At 37.5% G+C, this 26182-nt stretch overlaps 1 protein-coding gene across 2 annotated transcripts in view; it reads right to left on the minus strand.

Annotated features, from left to right (window-relative positions):
• LONP2 (lon peptidase 2, peroxisomal) overlaps positions 1–26182 on the minus strand; it is a 71318-nt gene that overhangs the window by 32118 nt on the left and 13018 nt on the right. Inside the window, exons 2-7 of one of the 2 annotated variants that reach the window (XM_021408304.1) lie at positions 12589–12649; positions 6436–6670; positions 5484–5615; positions 3603–3725; positions 2571–2734; positions 1802–1896 (exon numbers count right to left, since the gene is read on the minus strand). In XM_021408304.1, the coding sequence (XP_021263979.1) occupies positions 1802–1896; positions 2571–2734; positions 3603–3725; positions 5484–5606 (505 nt within the window). In that variant the 5' untranslated portion in view covers positions 5607–5615; positions 6436–6670; positions 12589–12649. Of the gene's footprint in view, positions 1–1801; positions 1897–2570; positions 2735–3602; positions 3726–5483; positions 5616–6435; positions 6671–7486; positions 7763–12588; positions 12650–26182 lie in introns of those variants that run through there. The other variant, XM_021408303.1, reaches the window with a different exon arrangement.

The following is a 26182-nucleotide window of genomic DNA, read 5'->3' on the forward strand; positions in this document are numbered from 1 at the left end:
CAGCTGTTATTAAATTCCCATCATCAACCATGTAATTCTTTGTAATGAACCAATGAACAAAAGATTAATTAATAATAATAATGTCCAGGTCTTTTAAATTGTGTTTCCCATTTTTCCATTCGTGTATGTTTTTATTCTCTGTACCCATGATGTCACAGGCAACACTCATGTGAATGCAAACAGAAATTTTACAACTTTGTTTCAAGGAAAAAAACTTCCAATCACATGTGACTTTGCATATTTCTGCAAGATTGAAGAGCAATTTCCTGCGAGAGGACATGAGAGTCAACAAACACTTTACTCTCTCTGTGGTTTTTTGAGAAATAACTGACACTTGTAGGCAGAGCTTTTTACCATTCAGTCATTAAAGAAAATATTTGTAAGTAGATTTGTGAACACGCTAGGCTCTAGTTCAAACAGGTCAACATTTGTCACCATGAGCACTAAGAAGGCAAAAGACAGACAGATGTTTCTGCTGGTGTGCATATTCTTTAAAAAACAAATTGTTTTAAATGGCATTCAAAAGCTTCATTCTTCAGTAGCTGCTAAAACAAAATAAAAGTCCTTTACCCTAGAAGAACACTTCTGGAAAGTATTTCTGCCCAATGAATCTATTCGTGTTGGTCTACACTTACCTCGATCTCCATTTTTGCATCTCATTCCTGTATTACTAATATCAATTTCTGCTGAAAGTTTTTGAAAACAATGGTAAAAAGCTGAGATGATACTTCTTTCTTTCTATTGTACCTGAAGTTTTAACTATGAAAACTAACTACAACTTTGCTTTTTCATCCTCTTGTTCTTTAACAAACTTGATCAACGTAAGATATACCAGAACCTTCTTCAGGAAGATTTATACTACATAAATGTAAAAAAGCCTTTTTGTTTGACATAGAGAATATTAAGTAATAAGTAATTAGCAGCAATTTTCTTTGGTATTTTTAACAGAAGAATACCTCTACCTGATGTGAAAAAACCTCACCTGAACAGCTTTCCAGTGTGATGACTCTACATTCTGTTTCTCCAAATGCACATCACAAACAGAACTACTAAATACTGTCATCCAGAACAGCCTCTGAAGCACAGAGACATCTCAATCACTACTGCTGAATATGCTATGTATGTGTTTGCAGTGAGACACAGAAAACAAACAAAGTCCCAAGAGAAAATAATCAGACTGGGATTATTAAAATATTCAGTTTGAGACTAACAAAAAAAAGGGAAAACAATTCCAGTGTTTCATAACAGTGAGAAAAAATCTAAGAAAAGAAACCCAGCATTCTGAGAAGCATAGTATGGATTTGTTTACTACTGTTTCACTGTATTGCCATGGTAATGTAATACAATTTAATTAGTCCTACTTGAAATGCAGTTAGCAAAAATTAAAAAAAGCTGTAAATACGCAGAGGTCTTGGCTTCCATAAAGACTAGCTAATACAATATAACCTCTTCGAAAACATACTCTACTGCACTGTGACGTAATCATGTTCCTCTTTTTAGAATAATAAGGTATGCAATAGCACAGATTGCAAGTAATAACATTTTCATTTTCTTGTGTAAATATTACTTGTTTAATTCACATTTTGGGGTGTACAACTGAGCTGCATGGGCTATTCAGTATACAGATCTTTATTTAAACACAGTAAACTAAAAGACTTCAGTCCCATTAATAGCATTTTACTATGAGACAATGAAAAAAAATTTGGAAGAGAGACTAAGTACATTCTTATGTCTTCACATCATAGCTACTTGTCCTAAAATATCTGTGCAAGAGACAATCAACAATAATATAAGGGTTTACCTTTTGTACTCTTGTTCCACGGCAATTCTACCATCAGTTCCAAATAATTTCTTGTCAAAGCATATTCTGGCATTGACTGAGGCATCTTCTTTAATCTGGAAGTACATGCATAGACCTCAAGAGGCTAATAACTGCAAACTAAGATGCTCTCCTGCACTAAAAGATATTTAGCAAACCCTTTTACTTCTCAACATCTGTAGTACGAAAAAAGTCATTATTACATCAATTACAAGATTTGCCTTTGCATAATGATAGCTAATTTGTATGATATTTGCAGATAAGAAAAAAACATACGCTGCATACAAAATGCATGTGCCACAATATACATATGTGCACATATATGTACATATGTATATGCACACACATTATCACTGAAAAGGTTGTTAATGACAATACCAGTTATATGCTCACCAAGACAGAGAAAGGAAAAAATCAATAGGCAGATAGCTTTGCTCATTAATTATTAACAACTGTGGTGTTATTTGCCCCCCTCCTATTCTTCTGAGGTATTCACTTCATAGCAGAGATTCAGAGCTTACAGCTTAATGCTATATTAATTCATAAGCCACATGCAGAAGACTTCTTAATTGTCATCCTCCCTGATGTTCCAAAATGACAAAATGAGGAAATTTATAAGCAAAATAGCAGCACATTACTAAAATTCTAAAAATTATTTCCAAAACGCAACCAACACAAATGTATCATTAAGTAAAAGGTTTGTTTTAAAGAATAAATTTAGAAAAGAAACCACCATTTCTGATTTTCCTACCTCTTTATTTCCTTAAGACAAACTTTAAGAGCTTGTTCTGACATACTGGAAGTTCTAATCTTTTTTTCGAGCATGACAACATCATCATGATCTTCCTCCTCTTCCTCATCTTCTGTGGCGCTTGGAATATGATTGATTCTCCTATTAGGACGAATAGCTACAACCTATGAAATGAGTAACAGTCAGAGAGTAGCACCAGTTTTTGTTTTTTTAAATAAGGTGAGTACTTTGACTTTTAATGGAAACCATAAGAAAAACATGCAAGGATTTGGGAGAGACTACTTAACAGAATAAGTCAGAAAATTTTAATCCAATAAATAAAAGTTAAACAAAGTGCTATCAGCACTACTTTAAAAAGTTACAGTTTTTATTTTACTGTACATATTTGCTAAGTTCATTTGTCATCTACCCTAATCACATAGGTAACAGAAAGCAAGAACAAAACTGAAGAAGTTATTTTGATATTCTGAAAAGCTGGCATTGCAGCCCATCTTATTAGGCCAGATAAGTGTAATATTTACAGGTAAGTCATCTCTCTTACTCTTTTTCATTTCTCAATTACTTCTTGTTTACTAAACTGTACATGCATAATTAGATGCAGCAAAAGCGTGGCCTGCCACGGTTTAGCAAACTACATTTCACAACACACATCGTTTATCCGTATTTCAAAAGCTGTGATTCACCTTTAGTGCCATTAATAAATTGCACACCTTTCACTGCAGCACGCATGTATCATGAAGTTAACTGGTTATCAAACGACTCTTTAACAGAACCTGAGCGTTTATTCGAAGTCAGAAAGTGCTCAGATGAAATAAATGACGCCCAGGCAGCTTTAAAAAAATGTTTTCTTTTTCTGAGTAGACGAAGTTGCCAGCTGGGTGTTCTCCGTTGATATGGGCTGAGCACTAAATATTATGGCCACAGGTTAAAACCTTGCATAGATTACAATTACACACCTTCATTAGAGTGTTCTAAAGTGCTTCATTATACTTATGTACGATGTTTAAGAATCCCAGATTTAAAGGTCCGTACCCTTTTATCATCATCCTGTTTGGGCTTTCTTGTTTTCTGAAGAAGCTTCAGTCCTTCAATTTGTCTAACAAGCAATGGTATAGTCATCTTGAACCTTTCCTCCAGCCTAACAGCATCTAGAATCTAAGAGCAAGGAGTTATGAGAAGCCAACAAATTCCAACTAATAGATCACCACTGAAGAGAAGAGGAACACACAGGAAGTCGCTGCAGTCTTTTGATCACAGTTATCAGTTAAAAGGTTTAGGAACAAAGGAGATAGCAAGAAAATAAAAGAATACAGCATACAAAATCTAGCCTCAAGGTCTGGACAGCAAAGCAATCCTGAAGAACCAAAAAATATATAATTTTTTATCCTTTATCCTGTTTTTGAAGCGTCTTATTATTTTAGTTACATTTTATGTGGAAAACATCTACCAGAAGTTTACTTCTCAACTATTGAGTCTCAGAAAAGAGATCTCTCTAAGAGAACACCACCAGAAAAAAAATCACCTTATGCCGTAAGGCATGTTTTCCTTGCTGCCTTTTAAAATAAAAAAAGGTATTTTATGCATTATTTCATTTTCATGGATGTTTAAGTTGATGTGTGGAAGCAAGCAAAATTTGGCTCTCTACATTTCCACAGCTTCTACTGCCTGCTCTCTTCTTAATCACTTGAACAAAAAATGGACATGGTATATTTAGTGTCTTTCTCCAGCAAGAAGTTGTGCTACAGCATTTATTTCTAGCTGTTGTTCCTTTACTTTTGTTGCTGCTAGTGCCAAGCACTCAACCTTGAACTGAAACCGTAACTTAAATTCTTTCCAAGAACAAAACAACTCACAAAAACAGAAATGTAAAAAGTCTAGTAATTTTCACACGTAAGCACTATCTTTGCGTAAGATGAAAAATTGGTGTCTCAATTAAAAAAAAAAAATCTTTTTAAATGATCAAAAAAATACTGCTTCTAAAGTTGTTAGTATTAAGAAATATATAGCGATATGTCCGCTTTGTTAAATAAGCGAGATTCAACAAAATTTGAAGCAAGATTTATCATCTTTACCATGGCAATGGGAAATGCCCTCTACTTTGCTCTTGTGAGACCCCACCTGGAATACTGCATCCAGTTCTGGGGCCCCCAGAACAAGAAGGACATGGAGCTGTTGGAGTGGGCCCAAAGGAGGGGGGCCATGAAGATGATCAGAGGGCTGGAGCAGCTCCCCTGCGAGGACAGGCTGAGAGGGATGGGGCTCTTCAGCTTGGAGAAGAGAAGGCTGTGAGGAGACCTTACAGCAGCTTTCCAGTACCTGAAGGGGGCCTACAGGAAAGCTGGGGAGGGACTTTTGACAAGGGCAGGTAACAACAGAATGAGGGGAAGAGGCTTTAAACTGGAAGAGAGTAGATTTAGACTAGATATCAGGAAGAAATTCTTTACTGTGAGGGTCATGTGAGACACTGGAACAGGTTGCCCAGAGAAGCTGTGGTTGCCCTCACCCTGGAGGTGTTCAAAGCCAGGCTGGACGGGGCCTTGAGCAACATGGTCTAGTGAGAGGTGTTCCTACATACAGCAGGGGTGCTGGAACTAGATGACCTTGAAGGTCCCTTCCATCCCAAACCATTCTATGATTCTAAATCCAGGTTGTATCTCTTGTTGTTCAATTAAATGAACAGTTTCCAACACTACCTACACTCATCTAGCTTTTAAGTGAATTCTGATGTAAGGATATATAGAAAGATATATTAAGCAACAGCATAAAACTTTCTAAAAAGTATTTCTGCTTGACCATAACAGAAATACTTTCTAGCACAACATTATCACCATGTATCAAAACTATCCTAAAAGTGATTATACCTATAGGAAAGTAGCAAACACTTCACCTTAAAGAAGTTTAAGGACATAATACCTGAAGCTTCTCTTGGTTGGATGTACGGATGATTGAAGTCAGTATATCTGGCAAAGCTTCTCTAGGCAGATTGTCCAGAAGACGTCTCAGCTTCGCAACTGCAGGAACAGACATATCCAGCATCTCAACCAACTGTAAGGAACACACAGTGGACAACATTCATAGTTGTTGGACATTTCTTTTTTAAATTATTTAAGCAAGTATCTGACTTCAAAAGTATTGCATCTTTAAGTATGAAACGGGCATAAATGCTTTGCCAAAAACATTCCGAAAAAAAACTATTTGTACATAGAAGAGGAACAGGCAACCAAGACTCTGGGCTTTATACTTGATCAAGAGGTTCGTAATTATTACCGTTGTTTCTAGTACTTTTTTCAATTTCTACATCTCCTATTACCTCTCAAACACCCTGATTAAAAATCATCCCAGTTACCTTCTTCTATACCTCCTTTAAACACTAATTTATTATACCTAAGAACATGTGTTTATACTAAGATTCTATACAGGTATGCTTTTTTCCCCTTCAATAATATATACAGATACTTTAAAAATCCATTGTATGTATCATGAATTCTAGAAAAAACACTTTCTCAAAAGTGATATATAAAGTTGTTGTTTTTTGGGGGTTTTATTTTATTTTATTTTTTTTTACTAAAATGTAGTTATGGTACCAGTATATATGAACTAGCACTAAGTTGTTGTACCACTAACATATACAGTTAGACTCATCCTGAAATGAACTGCATAGAGACTTTCAAACTCAACACAGAAATCTCAAGCTGTACCAAAGACAACACTTTTCTAGCAGAACTGAAATCCTACTTTCACTAAAAAAATGTAAGAGGCACAAAGAGAGAAGAGCAAACAGGGGAAAAAAAAAATAGGAAAAAAAAAGCAACAAAATACATGTGTCAATACATCGATTTAGAATAAACAGGATTAAACCCATTACCTGTACAGCGTATTTGTAGAATTGTTCCGACAACTCTCCGAGTTCCTCCTCGGACTTCTGCTGATTTGTAAACTGCTCGAGTCGATCCAGCTGCTCAACTTCCGCAACAGGGTACGGCTTCTCCTTCAGCAGCTGCAGAATCTGGAACCGGCAGAGGCCTGTAACCAGCAACGTATAGTGTGGCTTGGGCCAGTTGCTACCAACCACCTGAACTGCCAAAGCGGCGGTGCCAATCCTAAAAACAGATCAAGTCTTCGTATTATTTGTCACCTTCCACAGAACATTCCACGTGCCCCCCATATGAAGCTACTGAGCTACAGAACCTCGCAGTTCATCATTGTTCCTCATCAGCAATGATAACCACATTAGAGGATTTCCTTTATGACAGAGACCGACAAAACCACACCTTGAAACTAAACAAAGAACAAGCCAACGCATCCTACCTAGAGAGATATAACTTTTTCATAAATTAGTAGGTCTTGCAACAGAACAGGACCACGCTCATATCTGCTTGAACTGTACACGTTAGAAAACTGAGTCCTTACAATTTACAGTTTTCCAGCAAAACTACCTGTCTCATACAGAACGAACGTTTTAGATGACATTTATCTGACCAAACTGCCTGTTTAAGCAGAATTAAAACAAACTGCAAAACCACTGATGGAATTAAGTTTTGCAAGGAATGCAGCACGTTAACTCCGTTACAGTGGAGCTGACCCCTCATAAATACAATTACCTTTCATCTCACGTGAACTGCGTCTTCTACACTACTTTTATTAAACCAGCTAACTAACTGTTTGTCACTCATAAGCGGTACAGCCCTAATAACCCCGAACTGCTTTCTCGGATCGCGTTTCTCTCCCAGCCCGCTCCCTTTCTCGGCCTCCTCCAGCGGCAGACCCGCGCGGCGCCGCCCCCGAGCTCCCCCGGCCGGGAGCAAAGCTCCGCTCCCCGCAGCGCGGCCCCGGCCCAGCGCTGTGGAGGCAGCGACGCGGCCCCGCCGGGGACAGCGCGGCTGAGGGGCCACGAAGGCAGGGCGCGGCGGCGGCACCTGTGCAGCGAGGGCAGGTCGTCGCAGTCGGACGTGGGGTCGCTGGTGTTGGGGATGACGCCGATGATGGTGCTGCGCAGCGAGGTGCCCTTCAGCAGCCGGCTGCGCACCAGCTGCATGTTGCGCGGCGAGTCCACGCTCGTCCGCATGGTCGAGCCGGGCAGCAGGACGCCCTCGTGGGTGAGCAGCAGCGGTAGGCGGCTCGGGATCTGGATGGCGCTGCCCGCCGCCATGGCCGTCTCTCCGCTCCGCAGAGCCCCGCCCCGCTACGGGCGCCCGGCAGGGACAGGCTCAGGCTCAGACCGGGCGCGGAGCGCGCCGCCCGCCGCCACAGAACGCGCGGGGTCCCGCCGCCCCCAGCGGGGCTCTGCCGGGCACGGCGCCCACGGCCCCTACCCCTGTGTTTAAACTCCCGGGGGTGAGCGCGCGGGGACAGCTCTGTGCTACGGCTGCCGCTACCAGCAGATGGCAGGCGAGCACTCACGGGGCCAGGTTCCCTTAAAAAGTAATAAAAAATGATCATTTCCCAATACGACGGTTACGAGTGAAATGCAGTTATTGGGGTTCTAGTGACTGGTTGCAGCTCATCAGAGCCTCGAGTAAAAGCCGCCGTGCTGCCCCGCTGGGGGTGCTGTCTCCACGCCCTGGTGGCGGGGCGGGCCCGCGCCGAGCACCCCGCAGGGTCCGGGCAGGAGCCCGCCCCGAGCCGGCCCCAGGCAGGAGAGCAGCAACCCGCCCTGCTGCTGCTCTCGGCTGAAGCCGGCTCCAGACCCGCCTTTCCCTCGGGCCAGTTCGGTACTGGGACAGACCCTGGAACGCTGTGAACGCTGGCGGAGTTTCATTGCAATGCAGTTTCCAGCAAGGTGGAAGCATCGGCCACGGCTACAGCACTGCTGCGCCCAACTCAGTTGTGTGATGGAACCGAGCTCCGAGCACTCAGGCCTACAGAGAGCTCAGAAGAACAAGCAGAGCACAGAAGCTTTCCTCTCCTTTTATCTTCCTTTTATCCCCCCACTTCTTTCTCCAGGGGAGGGGAGGGAAGAAAGGAGGTGCAATATCCAAATTGCATAACATAATCAGCTGCATTAGCCAATCCCCTGTTAATCACTGACTTATTAGCTATGCTTTGAACAAAGGTAATCCTGCACAAAGGTGAAATCTCGGTAGCAAGGAACGTGTTTGCACCAACTGACAATATGAAATGCACAAGCACAGCTGCAGGCAGAAACTCGCTGAGTCACGCAGCCGGGTAACAGCTTAAGCCTGTCAACCTACTGTGAAACGTTAAGTAACAAGATACATGGAAATAATTCCTATGATTAAATACAACCAAAGTACAGCTGAGAAAAACATCTCTCTATAGCAGGCACCACAGGTAACTTAAAGAACCCAGAATTTAATATACTATATACTACTCAACGTGATATTTAGAAAGCACTGATGTAAGAGAGCACTTAAATACAGGAAATGTTTTGTGAACTTCCCAATATTTAAGCTTCTCTAGCTATCTTCGTTTGGAATCCAAACACAAATCTAACCTAAGGGTTAAGCATCTGCTCATCACATTCACTGATGAATTCTCTCCACCTGAATCTTTCCATTAAAGAGAATCTACCAATCTCATGTTTGTTCTCCAGGACAGAGTTTTTTTTCCCCAGGTGAGTCCCTATGGTCATCAGAAACAGTTCCTTAGTTCATTCCTCAATGTTTAAAAAAATATGAGTGATTTAAAATCCTGTATTTTACTGCACAAGCATAGTGTCCAGTGCACATCTTGATTCGGATGTCCACACAGTGTTTTACTGCTCCTCATTGGCATTTTTGCTTAAATAGAACTGGCTCACACCTGAGCAACAGCTCTTCTGAAGTTTTGTCTCAAGGTGCTGAACCTCTCAACACCTGGAGAAATGAACCACAATTAAGATATTTAGAGAATTTTGTGCCTCCACCTCAGAGACTTCAGATCAGAAGGACAGCTGCCATGTGATCTGACCTCCTCTGAATCTTCAGATTCAGAGCAAATTCTAGCAAATTCTCATCAAGTCCACAGCATCTGAGATGCACTGTATTTTCTGGAGAGGAATTCAACCTTGACTTAAAGACTTACTGAAACAGAGCTGTGATGGTGGTGGTAGCTTCTAAGAGTTTAAATAGTTGATTACATGGTTAAAATCTGCACCTTGCTTGTGATCTCAGTTTCCTAAGCCTGATTTCTGCCGCATCTTTATCTAACAGATTGGAGAGTTGCCTACTATGAGAAAAATCCTTCCTCTGTGCTCACTACCAACACCCCACAATCAAGTCACCATTTCACTTTCTTTGGGTTAAGCTTCTCTGTTAAGCATATTTCTGATTTTTTGATGTGATTTAGTCCTACTTAAAATGTATATAGCCCAAAACTAGCATTTCAGTTGTAGTCTCACAACCATCATATAAAGGGGGTAATACCTGTTTCAGCCTGGTATTTCCCTTCTCAGAAAATCAAGCCTGAGGTTTCTAGGCATCACTTCACACAGCTTATGCACTAAGACTGCGGGATGAATACAGCACAAATCTAACTGATGGAGATGTGCATCACTGCGATGCGGTACAAGTTAGTGCACGTGATACCGGATGGTATGGAGCACCTGTGATTCTCACTTCATAAATCCGTGCTGATCATCTGAGCTCCGCAGACTCCTGCTTCCACTCTCTCAAGCTGAACTGACACAACAATGAGACCTCGGAGAATTTTCATTGACTAAAACAAATCCACACCACTTTAGATCCCACCACAGCAAGGTAAAAAACCTCATTCACATTAAGCCTATAAATAGTCCCATAAACATTCTTTCAAAGACTGAAAGAATAGCAGAGCTTTCTCTGAGGTTGTTGACAAGATCGTACTAATCATTTTGCAGTACTGATCTTCTGCAGGATGTATTTCTTCAAGCAATTTACAGATGTGTTTATTTTATACCTATAAAACTCACCTAAGTAAGTTATTCCCCTCTGCCCCAACTCAGCTCTAATTCTTCCACCTTTGTGAACACAGGAGAATTCAGTAGCTCCATAAAACATGATTGAGCTACTTCACACTGAAGGCCTGAGATCAGTACGCGTTGCTGAAGCACCACCCCTCAGGCTTGCGGTGTATGAGCAGAACAACAGCGAAAAGAACTCAGGATTCTTCATCTAGAATTCTCCACTTCGCACAGATCTGATCATTTCCCTTGCATCATATTTATCTCATTCCAATTCCTTGTTCCCAACTGAAGGACATAGGCATTTATTTTAAGATATAAATAAACTTGAGCCTCACCTCTTGCTATTAATTTTCCCAAGCACTACAATGACTTCAATATAAATGAAGACATTTTGTTCATAATAAAGCTGCAGCTAGGAACTGCATAAAATGACTGTCTAAATTGACCTAACTCAACCAAACCTTTGTACTAATTATGCAAAAAAAAAAACCAAACCTGTATATAGAAAAGCATTTACCCCAAGATTTATGGCCAATTGAAAAAAATATTTTAGTAGAATGAATATAGTGTTTTAAACCATATAATTATAATCTGTACTATAAAAAATTAAATTGAAACTTGGAGCATTTTGAAATGAATATATAAAAACTCCAAAATGAAAGTTCAGAAGTAGAACAGTGGTATCAATAGGTATTTTTTTTCTCCAAAACTGCCACTCTCTGAGCTTTAATAGGCAGGAGAACATGTCTATGCACCCTACCAAGTACTCCTGGATTCCTCACACAGTCCTTATCTTGGTTGCCTTGTACCAGACAGCCAACCAATAAACAGCACAAGAGTGAACAGTTCAGCTGGAACAGCAAGCACACTAATTCACCAGCTGGTTGATGTCAAAAGCAGCTGATAATGGCTGAGTTCTGCCTAGTTTTTCCTAGTAGGAGAATAAATACAATCTCTGTTGTCTGGCCACTGCTTCTGTCCATACTTATATCTGTGTAGTGCTTTTAAATACATCAACACTTAAATGATTTAGAAGAGCTTTAGAATTTATTAGGTCCTGAGAGTTGGAAAGACTCAATAGATATGTAACATATGCTAGGTAGTTTTCCCTTTAAAAATTTATGGCTTCTTTATTCTTACTGACCTACTTTATATTTTTGAAAATTTGCACTGTCAAGTACTTCAAGCCTTCACCTGGAACATCCCATACATGTGCTGTACATATACCTATTTTCGTTTGAAACAGATTTCTATTATTTTGTACCCCTTTTTATTGTTTGCTAATAATATTTACCATTACTTTAAAGTGGAATTAATTTAACACAGAAAATACAGCTATAACAAATATGCCTTTTATAGATGCAAACAAATGTTAAGCCACTTTGCATTTGGATTGGTTTAACTAAGGTTGTGCATCTTTGATGTGTTTCACGAGAGTTGCTAGAATCTTAACTAGCTCATCAATCCTAATGTCATTTATTTTTCTATCAACGACACATCAATTATTAACAAAAAATTTTTCAGTCCTTCTATTCCAAATCAATAGTCTTAAGACCCTGAAGGGCACCCACAAACAGTGCTTTGACAGTGGCTACATAAAAAGTGAAAGCTTTATCTATATGAAATTAACCTTCTCCAGAGGCTCATTATCTGAGGGCAAATGCAAGTGATCCTGTCTTTTAAAAAGTCAGGAAAGAGGTACAAGTCATTTTTGCAGCTGCCAATCTGCATACACTGAAGACATTTCTTCCTCAGAGGTTGTGGTAGAAGTTTCAAATGTGTGAGAAGTTATGTACTGTAGAGGTTAACCTCAGCACCTGTTTGAATATGTTTGCAAAGCTGAATTCTAAAATCTTGTAAAATCTTTCAATATTAAAAACACTGTTCTAACCAACAACATCCACTATTAAGCTTCCATACAATATGGACTCCTAGCCTATTTATGTTTCATTGCCTCTCAAGTAAATTCTCTTCTCCTGCATAAGATGTCCATTTACTTCCTACTCTTCTGCCCCTTCACTGGCACTCCCCACTGTTAGCAAGCCCTCGCTAAATGTCCTGCAGCTATGTTATGAGATGATACTCACTCTGTCAGCAGACTTTCCCTTTCTCATAGTGTTTTTAGTTTAAACTTACAGATTGTTTGATGCAGTGGTGTTCTTTAGGAGTTATTTCTCGCTAGTCTCAACTGCTGTGTCTGTGAACGAAGGAAAAAAAATTGTCAGTTTTCCTTTCAAGTTCTCTCTCTACAAAAAGTGAGCTTCTCTTAACAAATGTATAATCTGCTTCCCATTGCAACAAAGTACTTCAGCAGACTGTTTTAAGATGTAAATTGGTGATTTGAATTGATCCAACCTGTATTTTTATACATCAGTTAACAGAAAGAATAAAGAATATGCAAGACTGGTACAGTTTAAAGGACTTACTGTCACGATTTTGCAATACAGCTCATAAAACAGTGTAGATTTTGCATTCTTATTGGGTGAGATTCTATAAAGACACTGTCCATCCCCTATGCGCAAGATGAACTACATAAATCAACTGTTCATTAGATTATTTCCCATTGGATTATTTTTAGTAGATGCTCTTCCAAGTGCTGCTTGAACTCTGATGATGCCTAGCTTCCTAGCATCTTGGCATGCATCATCAACTCTTCAAAAAATCTTTAAAATACCGTAGTAGGAAGTAAAGTTATATAAGCTATTCAAAGCTACACCAGAATGTAACTTAATTGCATTTAAATTTTCATTTGTTTTTAACATTAATTTTTCTACACTAGTTTTGCAGAGGCAATTTTAAACTGTTTTTTTTTAATGCAGGCTCTGTATTACATATTCTTAATCATTATTTCTTCACACAAAAGAATCTTTGATTTTTTCACATCAAGCTTGATGAAAAAGCTACCAGTTGGTTATGCAAGTTCAGCACATGGAACAGATGCCAAGAGTTGCTGGCAGAACATTACTGACTAAGAGAGTGTGAGACCCCTTTTGGAAATTTCTAAAGCTACGAGTAGGATTCTTTCATGGTAGTTGTAAAATGCATTTTACAGTTGGTAACAGACCTCACAAGAACAACCGAACTTAGACACTTCATCTTCTACTCAATAGTGAGAGGTTGAAAGAAAAGAAGAAAAAATAGGTGCACAGAAAAAGAAAATTCAAACACTGTTCAGATTTGAAACTTGGGCTAGAATAGCATAGTGCTTGCCTGCCTGGCTAGACAAGAAAGGATCTTCACGGCAGATACATTTCACAAAAATAATAAGGATTCAGAAGAATTTCTGCAGGACAGGAAATATCCACAAGAACTTAAAGAAATGGAATCAGTAGAGCTGTGCTGATTAACACTCACACAACGTCACGCTACCTAGATTTTTTTCCCCTTCAATCTGCATACTGCCAAATCAACATTTTTACGGGAACTGCTAGCGAGAGATAAAAAATTTTCCTTAGCATAATTTAACTGAATGAAAGAGCTGAGCTGGCCAGGTTCGAGGTTCGTGTAACTTTGGTGTATTTTTGTAAGCTCTGCCTCCTTTTTTATTTGTTTCTCTGAAAGAGAAAAATAACAGGAATAAATCTCATAAAGCCCAGAATGTAGCCAACAAACGTGAGATGGAATACAGAAAATACTGCAGTTACTGCTGTGGCTTATTTGAAGTGAATAATTCTCCTGAGTCAAACACAACCATATTTGTAAGTCCATGTTTTAATGAAGTAATATTTTGAAAGAGCTGCACAATCACCTTCTTATGTTCTTCTTATCAGATAGAACATTTTCTTTTCCATTGTTCAAATGTTTGCTGACTGTAATCTAAAATTAGTATTTTAATATTCTGGAATGCTTTTAGGGTTTCCCCTTAAAAAAATCCACAGTCTGGGGGACAGCAGAGTCCTCAGGCCTGTTTTCGCTATTATTATGTAGACAAAATTACAGTATTAGAATGAATGTGAATTTTGCCTACACTTTTTTTTTTTTAAAATCAACTACTTAATACTCAGCTATGGAAGAAGACCGGAAGAATTTTACTGGCTCCCAGAACAGCAGGTAAAATAAATGCTCTGAGTCTGATTCTTTGTCTCATAAAAGAATGTAGAAAACCCAATCTCATGCTATCAATATAGGATGCTACTAACAAACTTGTCTTTCTATATTTTTGCATGTGTTGACTCTTGAGGGGGTTCAGCATAGATTGAGGAACTGTACCTTCCAAATTGATGTACCCTACCACCTAGATGGTGTTTGGCTGTGTAGTCTAGCTGATTTTCCTTTCCAGCATATAAATCAAGTCTTTGGCTTTTGCTTCCAGCTCCTGTAATAGTGCTTCTTTAACAGGAGAGAAAAGAATACCAGTGCCAAAAAGCTCCTTTCAAGTTAGATGAGGCAGCAGGCCTGGCTGCTGGATAGGCAAAGGACAGCATAACCCCTAGAACAAAAGCAGAAAGAATACAAAGTAGCAGGCAATAAGGGAAATGATCAACAGAAGAAATAGGCAACTGAGATGAGAGACATACTAGGTACTAAGGATGAAGAGACAATATTAAAGGAGAAAGATAGGAAACAAGAGTGCCTTGCGTTGCACCTCCTACAGTCTGTCAAATTCTGCGACCTCTTTCTGAGACCCGCTTATTGTGCTGCCTCACTTTTGGGGGATATTAAGCAATAGTAAGCATAAAATCTACTCTTGTTACTATTTCACCTTTGACATCACTTGCAATGTTTTTGATCAAGTAGTATTTCTTAACACCATTTACTGCCTAGATTTCTTTTTTCCTGAATCATTTGCTTGCCAAAGTGCTGCTGAACAGCTTCAACTTCTGAGCTGTTCAGCAGTCTTTGCATATGTTAAGGTACTTTCAGGCCTTCCTGGTTTTTCGTGTTGAACTTCCCCCCTTTCCCCGACTTCGACTCTGTTTTTGTTCTTTCTTTCTCTTCTTCATCTTGCAATATGACATGCTTTCCATCACATGCATTCAGACACAAACTCTGAATAGAACTACCTGCCCTGGATTTAGACACTTTTCTGTTTTAGCAGTTTGATAACACAACATCTGCAGTCTGTATGCAAACTCAAGAATGTTTCACTTCCTGGTCCTATGGAGGACTTTCTAAGCAAAGCATGAACCTACCCTATATTCAGTTATTCATCCAACTTTTATCTACATTTAATTTTCCAAAGGCAAAGAACTTCAAAAACGAAGTTGAAGAGAAGCAGTTGTTCTATTTCTGAATTAGCCAGATAGTCTTTTTCACACTGCTCAATTCTTTGCACTTGTTTCTTCACACATCTGCTTGGCAGAATCTTTGCTACACAAACGTGCAGTTTTCATTACTAGTTTTGGTCATGATCATAACTAGCGTCATTAGCCAAAGTGTTATCCATAATTTCATGTTTATGAAAGTATTTTTAAGCTGCCAAATATTATAAATATTGTTCCAGGTGCACTGATTTAAAACCACTAAGTAATCATAACTGTGTACTCCCTGAGGATGTTTCAGGAAATAATACACCAGAACCAATTTCCTCTCTAATACAGTTGTCTAAATTCAGGTCAGGTAGCCACTGACCTAGTTTGCTTGAAATCCTGAAATCTTTCTGACTGAAACATATCACAGGTACACAGCAACCACTCACTCTTCCACTTCTTTAACATACACAAATTAAAAACAAAAACCTTGTTTTTCATAGTAATGATTGTATTAGCCAAGCACAGCAGAATCTATGTTTTAATCTAGCTGGCTCTCTGGTACAATACTATGGTACAGGACACACAAAACATAGCAGATATACCTATGTTTGTTTTCACCTATTCCCTTGTTTTTTTGTTAAACTTGTGTGTAAAAATTCTTCTTTGGAATCTATTATAGAATTTGAAATGTTTATCAGTATCGAAAAGTTCCTAGGCATCTTACCAAAAACCTGCTGTAAAAAAGGACATGGAGAAATGAAAAAAACTGCCAATAGATGTTATAGCATATACATGAAATATCTCCGCATTTTCTGTTATTTACAGCTATGAGATTAACCATGTCACAGTGATATACACAAATTTCTTAGGTTGGACAGTTTTCACGATGAAACATGAAGAGTACAGTACATTCTGCTCTGACAACATCCAAGACTACAAGTCATGCAACCAGAATCACAACTGCCTATAATTCAGTCACCCATGCTGGGATTCATTCTTCAGGGTACCAAGGAAAACACAATGCTGGAACAGTACCAGCACAGACAATAAACAAATAGAAGTAAAAGCAAGCTTGATTTCCATATATATTTGCATATATCTTGAAGTTGTAGTCCACTTCATTCTCCACACATTTCTTTATTCTTATGCCCTCACTTACCTGACAATCTTCTCTACGGATGAATCTAATAATCTCCGGAAAGCATTTGTATTGATATGGTAATGACATATAATGTAGGCTCCCTTTGACATAAGCTATTTACTCTAACATTATGGAAACTGATAGCAAGAGAGGAAAAAAGCCGGTTCTTTCAACATTTCTTTATATGGTATTTAAGAAAGGGGACCGTACTTTCTTATCAATTGCATTAGAGAAAGCTCATCAGGTTTGATTCTGGCATACAAGTATTAACGACAGCAACATCTTCATCCTTAAATTAAATAAATATTGAATTGCTGTGCAGTGCTGTGCACATTCTGGAGTAATCTGCAAGCACAGCCCAGTGAGAAGTGCTTTGCTTCCATGGTAGCTATGTGCTGCCTAATTGGCCACTGATGGCCAAGAAGGTTGCTAAACTAGATGTACAACAATGGGCCTCCCTTTTCCCCTTCTTTTAAGAGAGAAACAAACTTAGATTTTTTTTTTAGCTACTTGACTGTTGCTTTTTCAAAAAAAAACTTTTTTTTTTTTTAGATAACAAATTTGAATTTACGGTTTTTATACAAAGTCAGGATGCCTCACTCTTTTACTCCAAATACAAGGAATACTATCCTTTGGTCCCATCTGTTTCAACAGCAGTATTTATGAAGGACTTATTTGTGATTTGTCGCTATGTAGCAAGCACTGGAATAAGTCAATACAAAAGAACTCTCATAGGAACAGCTTAAAAAGCTCTACAAAACTGATTTTACTACTACTTTTAATATAAGCACATCAAAAATATTTTTGCTTCTTATTTAAGGCAAGCACAATGTGGAAGAACCTCTTGTTTGAAACGTTTTGTTTTTACTCACAATGCTCATGTCAGACTAACAAAGATTGAGCAACACGATGCAGGTTAATGAGGGTTTTAAATTAAAACGTCCAACACCAGGTGGCGCAGGTAGTACTTACAGAGCGAGTATTTCACGATCTTTCTGATTTAATTCTAATTAAAATTCTAAGTACAATTGTTATTGCAAAGAAAATACCAATGCATTTTAAATGAGTAATTATTTTTAATTCTTAGTGGCTATATGAAAAACAAGAAGGGAAAAATAGCAAAATAGCTTTCCAGGAAATATTAGCCTATAGGAAATTAACCAACAAGACATGACAACAGCTAAATTTAAAAAACCCACAACACAGATTCTATGAATACTGATTAAAAAACATACTTTTCCTGCTTCTTTTAAGGCATGCCATTCAGGATACTATATTCAAGCATTTTTTGAAAGTCTTAGCCCTAGTTCATGAAAAAGAGCTCACATGTAATACATATTGATTATTCAGCTTGTTTCATCAAGCGTTTTGTTTAAATTTGCCTATATATCTAATCATATTCAAAAATAGGTAGTTTCAGACATGCTGGATTTCTAGGTTTCAGGTACACTTTATCTTTTTCTTCACAGGTTTAAATGGTAACAGTATTTTCTATCAGATACTATGCTTCTATTTATTTATAGGAACTATGCCTCTTCACACTTTCCTCATGAATGCCATTTTAGTGTAAATAATCCAAGACAGGTTTCTTGCCTGTTTAAAAGGTATGCAGATATTTGGAAATTATAAACAGTTCAAACTAAATGAAGCAGTATGAAGAGATGACAATGTAAATACTATAGACATTAATGTGAATTTTTCCATGCTGTCATCATATATGTGCTCTAATAAATTAGTATAAATTCTGTACTAAAGACATCGGCTCCAGTGACGTGTGTTTTATCAGTCAGTAGGAAGGGATGTCTGGAGATGGCTAGTATATAACCCAGCTCGAAACAGGATCAACCAGAGTATGCTGCAACATCAGTTTGGATTTCGAGCATCTCCAGCGTTGTTCCACCTGCTCACCAGGCAGTCTACTCCAGCATTTAGTCACCCTCACGTATTTTATTTTTTCTTCCTGCTTAAACAGAATCTGTCATTCCGCTTTTACCCACTGACTCTTCTCCCCTTGCTGGATACCACAACCATGAGTCTGGATTCACCTTTTCATCCACCTATCAAGTATTTACATGCTTTGATAACATCTCTCTAAGCCTTCTCTTTTCCATACTGAAGAGCACCAGATGTTATGTGCTCCAAATACTCAAACTTCACATCCATTTGCTAGCCTCAATCCAGCATGTCCACTTCTGTCTTGTACTGGGGAGCCCAGAAATGGTCACAGCACTCCAGACCTACCTGTACTGAGTAAAGGGGAAGCATTGCCTCCCTCCACCTGCTAGCAGCACACCTCCCACCATGTAGTCCAGACTTCATAAAGCAGTCTTGCTATAGTATGAAGTCAAGATGAGAAACAAGAAAATCTCTGGAGTATTGAATGCTCTCCTTTTTTTCCCCCCAATTAGCAACTATTTTTCTTTACTGAAATGATGAACGAGAGATCCCCACAGGAAAAGAAGACACCACATTGAGAATTACAGCAGAGTGGGAATCTGGAAACAGCCCCTAAAGAGTCTTTTCTTCTATCCCTAAACACTTTACAGCTCAAATTCTCTCAGAAAATTATCTTTCATGGAAAAGATACAAAAAAAAAATATTATAAGAGGAAGTATGTGGCAAAAGCAAGGAATGCAGTTTTCACACTTCCACCTTGCAGAATCGCACTTGAAAGTTATGTTAAGATGTGCTAGAAATTTAGTATTAAAGACGACTTGGTAAGACAAAAAAGCCTGTCAAGATGCTTGCAGTTTAGCTGAACACACAAGGCCACACGATGCACGTTCAGGAATATTTCAGCAGAAACCAGAGAAAGACCAAGTAGTTCCTTTCTCCAACACTTAATACAGGTTTGAGTAAGAGCTGTATGCTCAGATATGCAAAAAATGGGATATCTATAAGTTAGAGACAATGCCAACCCACAAACACAAACTAGCTTTTCCACTGTGAAAATTCCAAGAGTAGAAATCACAACTAGGAAAGAATTGTAGAGTTGTATTTTTTCCCCTTTCAATGATTATGCATGAAAATACAGCCAAGACTAAGTTACAACACTAGCACTACTGACCTTTAATCAGTATTCTACTCTGTTCTTGTACTATAATCATTTTCCTTAAACTCAAAATCTTTGCTATATTTTTATCAGTTGCTTTGGTATGGTCTAAAAAAATCTATTTTAAGAAGAACGATGCAACTTAAACATGAATACACTTGTCTGAAGCAAGTAATTGGCTCCTCATTCATCAGCATAACAATTATAAATGGTGCACCATTAACTAGGAGAGAATTTCTGGTATCTGGTCTCACAGTCACCAACAATAGATCTCTAAATATTTAATCATTTAATTTTAATTATGATTTATATTCATTTAATATTTAATTAACATAATTAATATTTATGGAGATTGGAAAGAGCTGTGCCTTGATCAAATATGCTGGTGATAAAAACTCCAAGAGAAGGAAAAGATATAGAACTTGATACAAGGAAATCATAGTGACAGAGAAACACTAGAAAACAAGTAGGAAACTACATTATTTCTGGAATATTTGTAAATACGTGTGTGTATGTAGGTATTTTAAAATATTAATTTTCCATGTGCATACATATATATGCACGCATACCCACTTCAGCTGTCATGGAGAGATGAAAACAGAGAATCTTTTGTAGCCTAGGCAGAAGCCTGATGCACTCCTCAGTTACTGTTTGTGTGTTTTACACTTAGATATAAGGGCACTAAAACAGCCTAACCACTGACAATGTAGAAAGCATTTAGGAACAATACAACAGCTTTAAAAAAACCCAAAACATAACAAAGCACTTTGTAACACAGCTAAGCATATTTACTGATATTTATCCATATACATACCACAAACAGTCAAACCGATTTGTGACACAGTTGCATAAATGGGGCAGAGAAAATATCTTCGAGCAGCAAAATCTACATGAAGGCAAGTAAACTGGGCAGAAAAGGTGGCCTGTGAAACCAAAATTATCCTGCAGAAAAAGCAGCATCTGACAAGAATAGAGGAATAAGAGAATAATAAGCTAGAAAGATGCCTGGCCAAAAGAACACAAGTCCTACTCCTCCCCCCCACCCCCTCCCTAAAAAAAGAAATAAAACAACCACATGACAGAAGTGCATGAGATCATCCTTTTGAGATTGGGGTGAGAAACATGAAATGCTAAGGGCTCAGAGGAGTGGTGGGGAAAGTAACAACCCCTTCACTTCCAGCTCTTCTTGCTGAAGAGTTCATAATTCTGATCATCTTCAACTCCGCAATCTGTGCTAACCATGAACAGGTCCATGGTTGTTCGTTTTTGTTCATTTTTCTTTTTACATTCAGCTAGTTTACAAGATTACTAAGGAGTAACAGAATTAATATTTGGAATGTACATTGACTGTGATTAAGAACTAACCATTGCCAATGTGTACTGCTAACGAATATCAATGCAGTAAAAATATTGACTGGAAGGTTGAAACTAGTCTGATTCATTGGTCCTGTACACGCTCACATCAGTGGGATTCCTAAGTCTCAACAGTTAAGATACACACCTATAAATATATGCACATGAACTTATGCAGTTGGAACACTTTTCAGTAAATCCATGTTAATAACATTTCATCACAACTGGAAATTTATTATGCGCTTACTAAATTTCTTGCTCCAAGGAAAATCTGATAAGGAACTCTGGAAATGTAGTACTGGCATACTAACTAATCCAATACCACAAGAGGCAGACGGACAATTAAAAATTCTTCAGAAACATGAACAGAATTTTAAAACTGATTCCTATCCAAAATAAAGTCAAACCTGTTTGTAACTGAAAGATAAAAAGAAACACACTGAAAAACTGAAATTTCTTAGCTATATCATTATAAAGTATTGTCTTTCTTACTTTTCTTTTAACGGGGTCAATACATTGTCAACATAATTTTTAACCACAACCTGAGCTAAGTTAAACTCTCAGGATATGACATCTCAGCACTGTTGCAAGGTAACATGAACATACACACTGATGCTCTCTGCATGCCCTTTGGCAGAATGAGGAGGATACTGGTTATTTGTAGCAAATGCCAGTTGACTTCAAGAAGCAGAAGCTTCTTCAGCTCACAGAAGCAGAGCGGACAGCATGCACACAATGGAAAGAAGGTCTTAGTTCTTAGCCCATGAACATGCCCTTACCATTACTTACTATGTGGGGTATTCAGGTTGTCTATCACACTCCTAAAAAAATGCATGATAGTCCTTAAGTGTCAAAAGATCTTTACACACTTCAGAACACAATTCTCCTGTAGTTAAAATTCGTAAAATCAATCTGACAACTATAAAACAAATATGGCAAATACGCCATATCGTATCCTGTTTTCCCTTAGGTTGGCTCTTAATCCAGTGGATGATACAGGATTGTTCTCATCTGTTACATACTCTTGGCTTGTACCCTTAATGAAGGAAGGATATATATGCAGCATCACTGGATAGCTTACCACCATTATGATATTATAACAGCATAGATAAAAATCAAAATGGCACTACTACTTCAGTTCTAGCCAATTATTCCTGCAAGATTCCTATTTTTGGGACCTTCTAGAGTTACTCATGATTGGAGATATATGCAAGCTTGAAGAACTGATATAGATTAGCAGCAATGAAGTTTGTGCTGTTAACATTGTTTTGCTTAGTACTTGATCGACAAAGTCATAAAACAAAAATGGTGGGATGAGAAGAGCATAAAAGGACAAGCAGGAATTCTGCATATACAGAAAAACAGAAATAAATATAAAAGCAAAAATAAAAGGCTTGCCTCATCTTCTTTTCCAGCGTTGTGGAACAATCTCTAGTCTCTACCCATAAAATGAAAAAGGCTGTGAAGAATTATTCTCAAAATTCAGCAATCTGCATGTGCCTTCAGCCAAATAGCATGTGGCCCTAATCAAAAACTAGCAGAAGCTTTAAATTGCTTTTGTATAAGTTGAATCCAATCCAAATGTCCTTTTCCTGATTGGCATGAACATTGAAAATGACAGTAAAATACATTTATAACCTAAAATTCATGTTTATGGAGTAGGGTCACATGCTCAGAATTTTATAGCATCAAGGCCAAAATATTGCAAAGCTTTTTGAAAGGAAATGGGTTTTACATTTGGTGTTAACTTCCCAAAGAAACTTTGGTTTCAAGTGCTGGAAATTGACATCCATGTCAACTTAATATTATCACTGTTACTTCACTCCAGAGATGGAAAAAAATACAATGTTTTCATCCTATTCCACTGTGATCTACATTTAGCTCAAAAATTAAGACTGACTGTCCTCATGAAACAAATTCTCAATTAATGTTTCATTTTAATCATCTCCTGGAGGAGTCATTATGCATAAGGAATTCTTTTCATTAGCTGTTGCTCTGTGTAAATGTGCTCAGTGTATTACTTCTGAAGATGTCTTCACATGAACTGACAGAGTAAGGCAATCAATTTTATTACTCGAGCATTTCCTATATAAGCATCTCACACATTAACGGGACCTTATTTTTTTTATTTTTATTTTTTAACCTCCACAGGTAACATGAAAGTTCTAATTGCTTCGTCTCTGCACTACCTGAGCATAACATCAAGACAGGAGTCTTTATGGCAATGCAAGAGTAAGCATTGCTTATATAATGCAATAATTTTATGTGGACCTGTGGACTACCTCTGAGGATCTTCAAAGCAACACCTTGAAATCACCTTTAATTACCGAACCTAAGAAATCAGTTAAGCTTTGCTCTCAGGGAAGGCATAGTAGTTCTGTTATTGCTGAAATTTCTGAAAACAGAATACATTATCTATGATTTCTGTGATGAAGATTTCCAATTTCATTGTAATAAAATCCTACATGATAAAATCCTAGAAATAAAGATTTTCATGTGGAAAGAACTGTTCATATTCTAGAAGCTCTACTTTTTCCTATATTCGAAGGCAAACCCGTTTCATATCTAATCAAGCAGTTAACATGGAGGGTCATTAGTTTTTGCTTTTTTTCATATTGACTTGTTAGAAGACAGCAACAGGGGTAGAAGAGCAATCTCAACTAACATTCTTAATGACTGACCAAATACTGCTTTAAGTAAAGAAATGTAACAGAAATCACAGGAATAAATGGATATTCAGTAAGGAATACAGAAGTGTATATGCTTGAAAATACAAACATCAGAAGAGAAAGCTTAAAGCATTGCACAGTTTATATCATTTCTACGTTACAACACAAAATTATCTCCACGGTCGTTCATTCTTAGTCAAATATTTTAGTACTGGGGAAATGTTTTTAAATTATTTTAACAAATTCATTACAGATTAAGATAGCTAAACTTTGCTATTTTTTATAAGCAGCAATTTCAGCAACCTAAATGTGTTCAAATAGTAAGATTTTACCATAGATTAAATGGATGATAAAGCACTCTTGGGAAATATCTTCAGCAACAGCAATCAAGTGTATAAAAGAAATTGTAATTTTGAAGTAGCATACTTCAAAACTTTGGTTGTCCAACATCAGGATTCTCTCAGAAAGAGTATACATTACTGTAGCTTTTTTTGAAACACTAGAGTTCTTTTGGAAGATTTAAAAAAAAAAAAAAGCTTTGTTTCCCTATTACAGTCAGATGATCAGCAGTCCTTGAATAATTCCACTTACCCTCTCTTTGCTGTTTATATCTATTAAATATCTGCCAATCTTTTTGAACCACATAGGTGTTCTTTAACTAAGCCATGCATAATTAACTCACTTAATCTTTTCTCATAAATTATTTCCTTACTCTCCAAATAGCTTTAGATGCTATTTCCCCCAAATCACCTGTCCTTAAAAGTTGATAGGTGAGGAGCAACTCAATCTTTTTGGAACTTACTTTTCATAAATTTTAGAAAGGCAGCAAGTCGTGAATGTACTGATCTTAAAGAGAAAATATGATGCCTCAAAAAATTTGGTCATGAGATCAGACTGTATTAATTTATATTCATTTGTGAGTATGAATACTTACCTTCAAACGGGATGGAAAACAAATACAGAGTGATTGGATAAATAAAGAGTTACTACATTTAGGGGAATATGAAGTAAAAGATAGTTCTAATTTTTAGTCTACTAATTGGTAAAGCAGAATTGGTACATACACAGAACAGAATAGTCATACGCATGTGCTATGTTAAAAATGACAAAAAAATAGTAGAGAAACATTCAGAATGGAATAAAAATGAAAGGATACTGAACAACAAAATAAAGGGGAATTTGCAGATTGAGAAAGCACACCCACATCAGACTAAGATAACTAGCAAAAGAAACAGTGGTTGTCAAAATGTGATGGAACAAGCAAAATTATTAGTCTGCTAAATTTGTATCCCGATCATTAGGGCAAACTAAAGCATTATAGGAAGAAAACCACTGTACTTCCAATGACTTTGAGATAGAAATTCCATAGAATTTCATATAAAATGCAGTTCTAACATCGTAAAATAAATTAATTTCAAGCATCATAAAAATAGCGAAGATAAGTTTTCAGAAAGTTTGTTTAGCAGTGCACCTTTTTGCTCAAAATATTTTATCAGTGTCTTCTTCCATATAAAATATAAGATGCAAATTGGTTACTTATTTTCTGTTGTTTGCTATACAAAATATGCAGTTTACAGTACACAAAGTAGGAGTTCAATTCATGCATGCAAAAGCATGCTAGTAATCACAACTTCATGAAGCAAAAATCAGTCAAGGACCTTTTGCCAGGTAGAATAATCAGCACTCAACTTTTGTTGCGTAATGCTTTTAAAAAATGTTTATAATATCTTTAAGTCTTCATATTTCACAAGAATACAAAATATAGAATAGGACCTGTTGAAATCACAGGATATTTACAAAGTGTAAATGTTGCTCTGACAACTATTGTATGTAGTACTGGCTACTGCCCTGAAACTAACTGCATTAGTTGCATGAGGAGTGTTAGTTTTTAATTTTTATTTTCCTCCTCCAAAGAGACAGTTGTTATTTTTCTTCCTACTCTCTTAGGGAGGTTTTGCTTTTGCTTTTACTAAATCCCTTTAAATTTTGGGTTTTTTTCCCCTCTTTTTCACTATTTATACTGAATGATAGTTCCCAAATAATCACAGCTTAATCACTCCCCTGAGCAGCTTGCATGGGGCCCCTAAACAAGCGTGATTACTATTAAATTCTTAAAGATAAATATGAAACTGATAAATGAAGGTGATTACTAATTGCAGGAGTTTCTAAATGAAGATAAATATATATTTTTATTCCTTAATATTTTTTAAAAATATCTAAATGGATGTTTGGAATCATTCATGTTACACTACTAATTTACAAGGTTCAGCTCCGACCAGAGCAAATTTGAGGCTATCAACTATGAACCCGTAAATCTGATTCC

Source organism: Numida meleagris, chromosome 10, assembly GCF_002078875.1.
Source record: "Numida meleagris isolate 19003 breed g44 Domestic line chromosome 10, NumMel1.0, whole genome shotgun sequence".
Lineage (NCBI taxonomy): Eukaryota > Metazoa > Chordata > Aves > Galliformes > Numididae > Numida > Numida meleagris.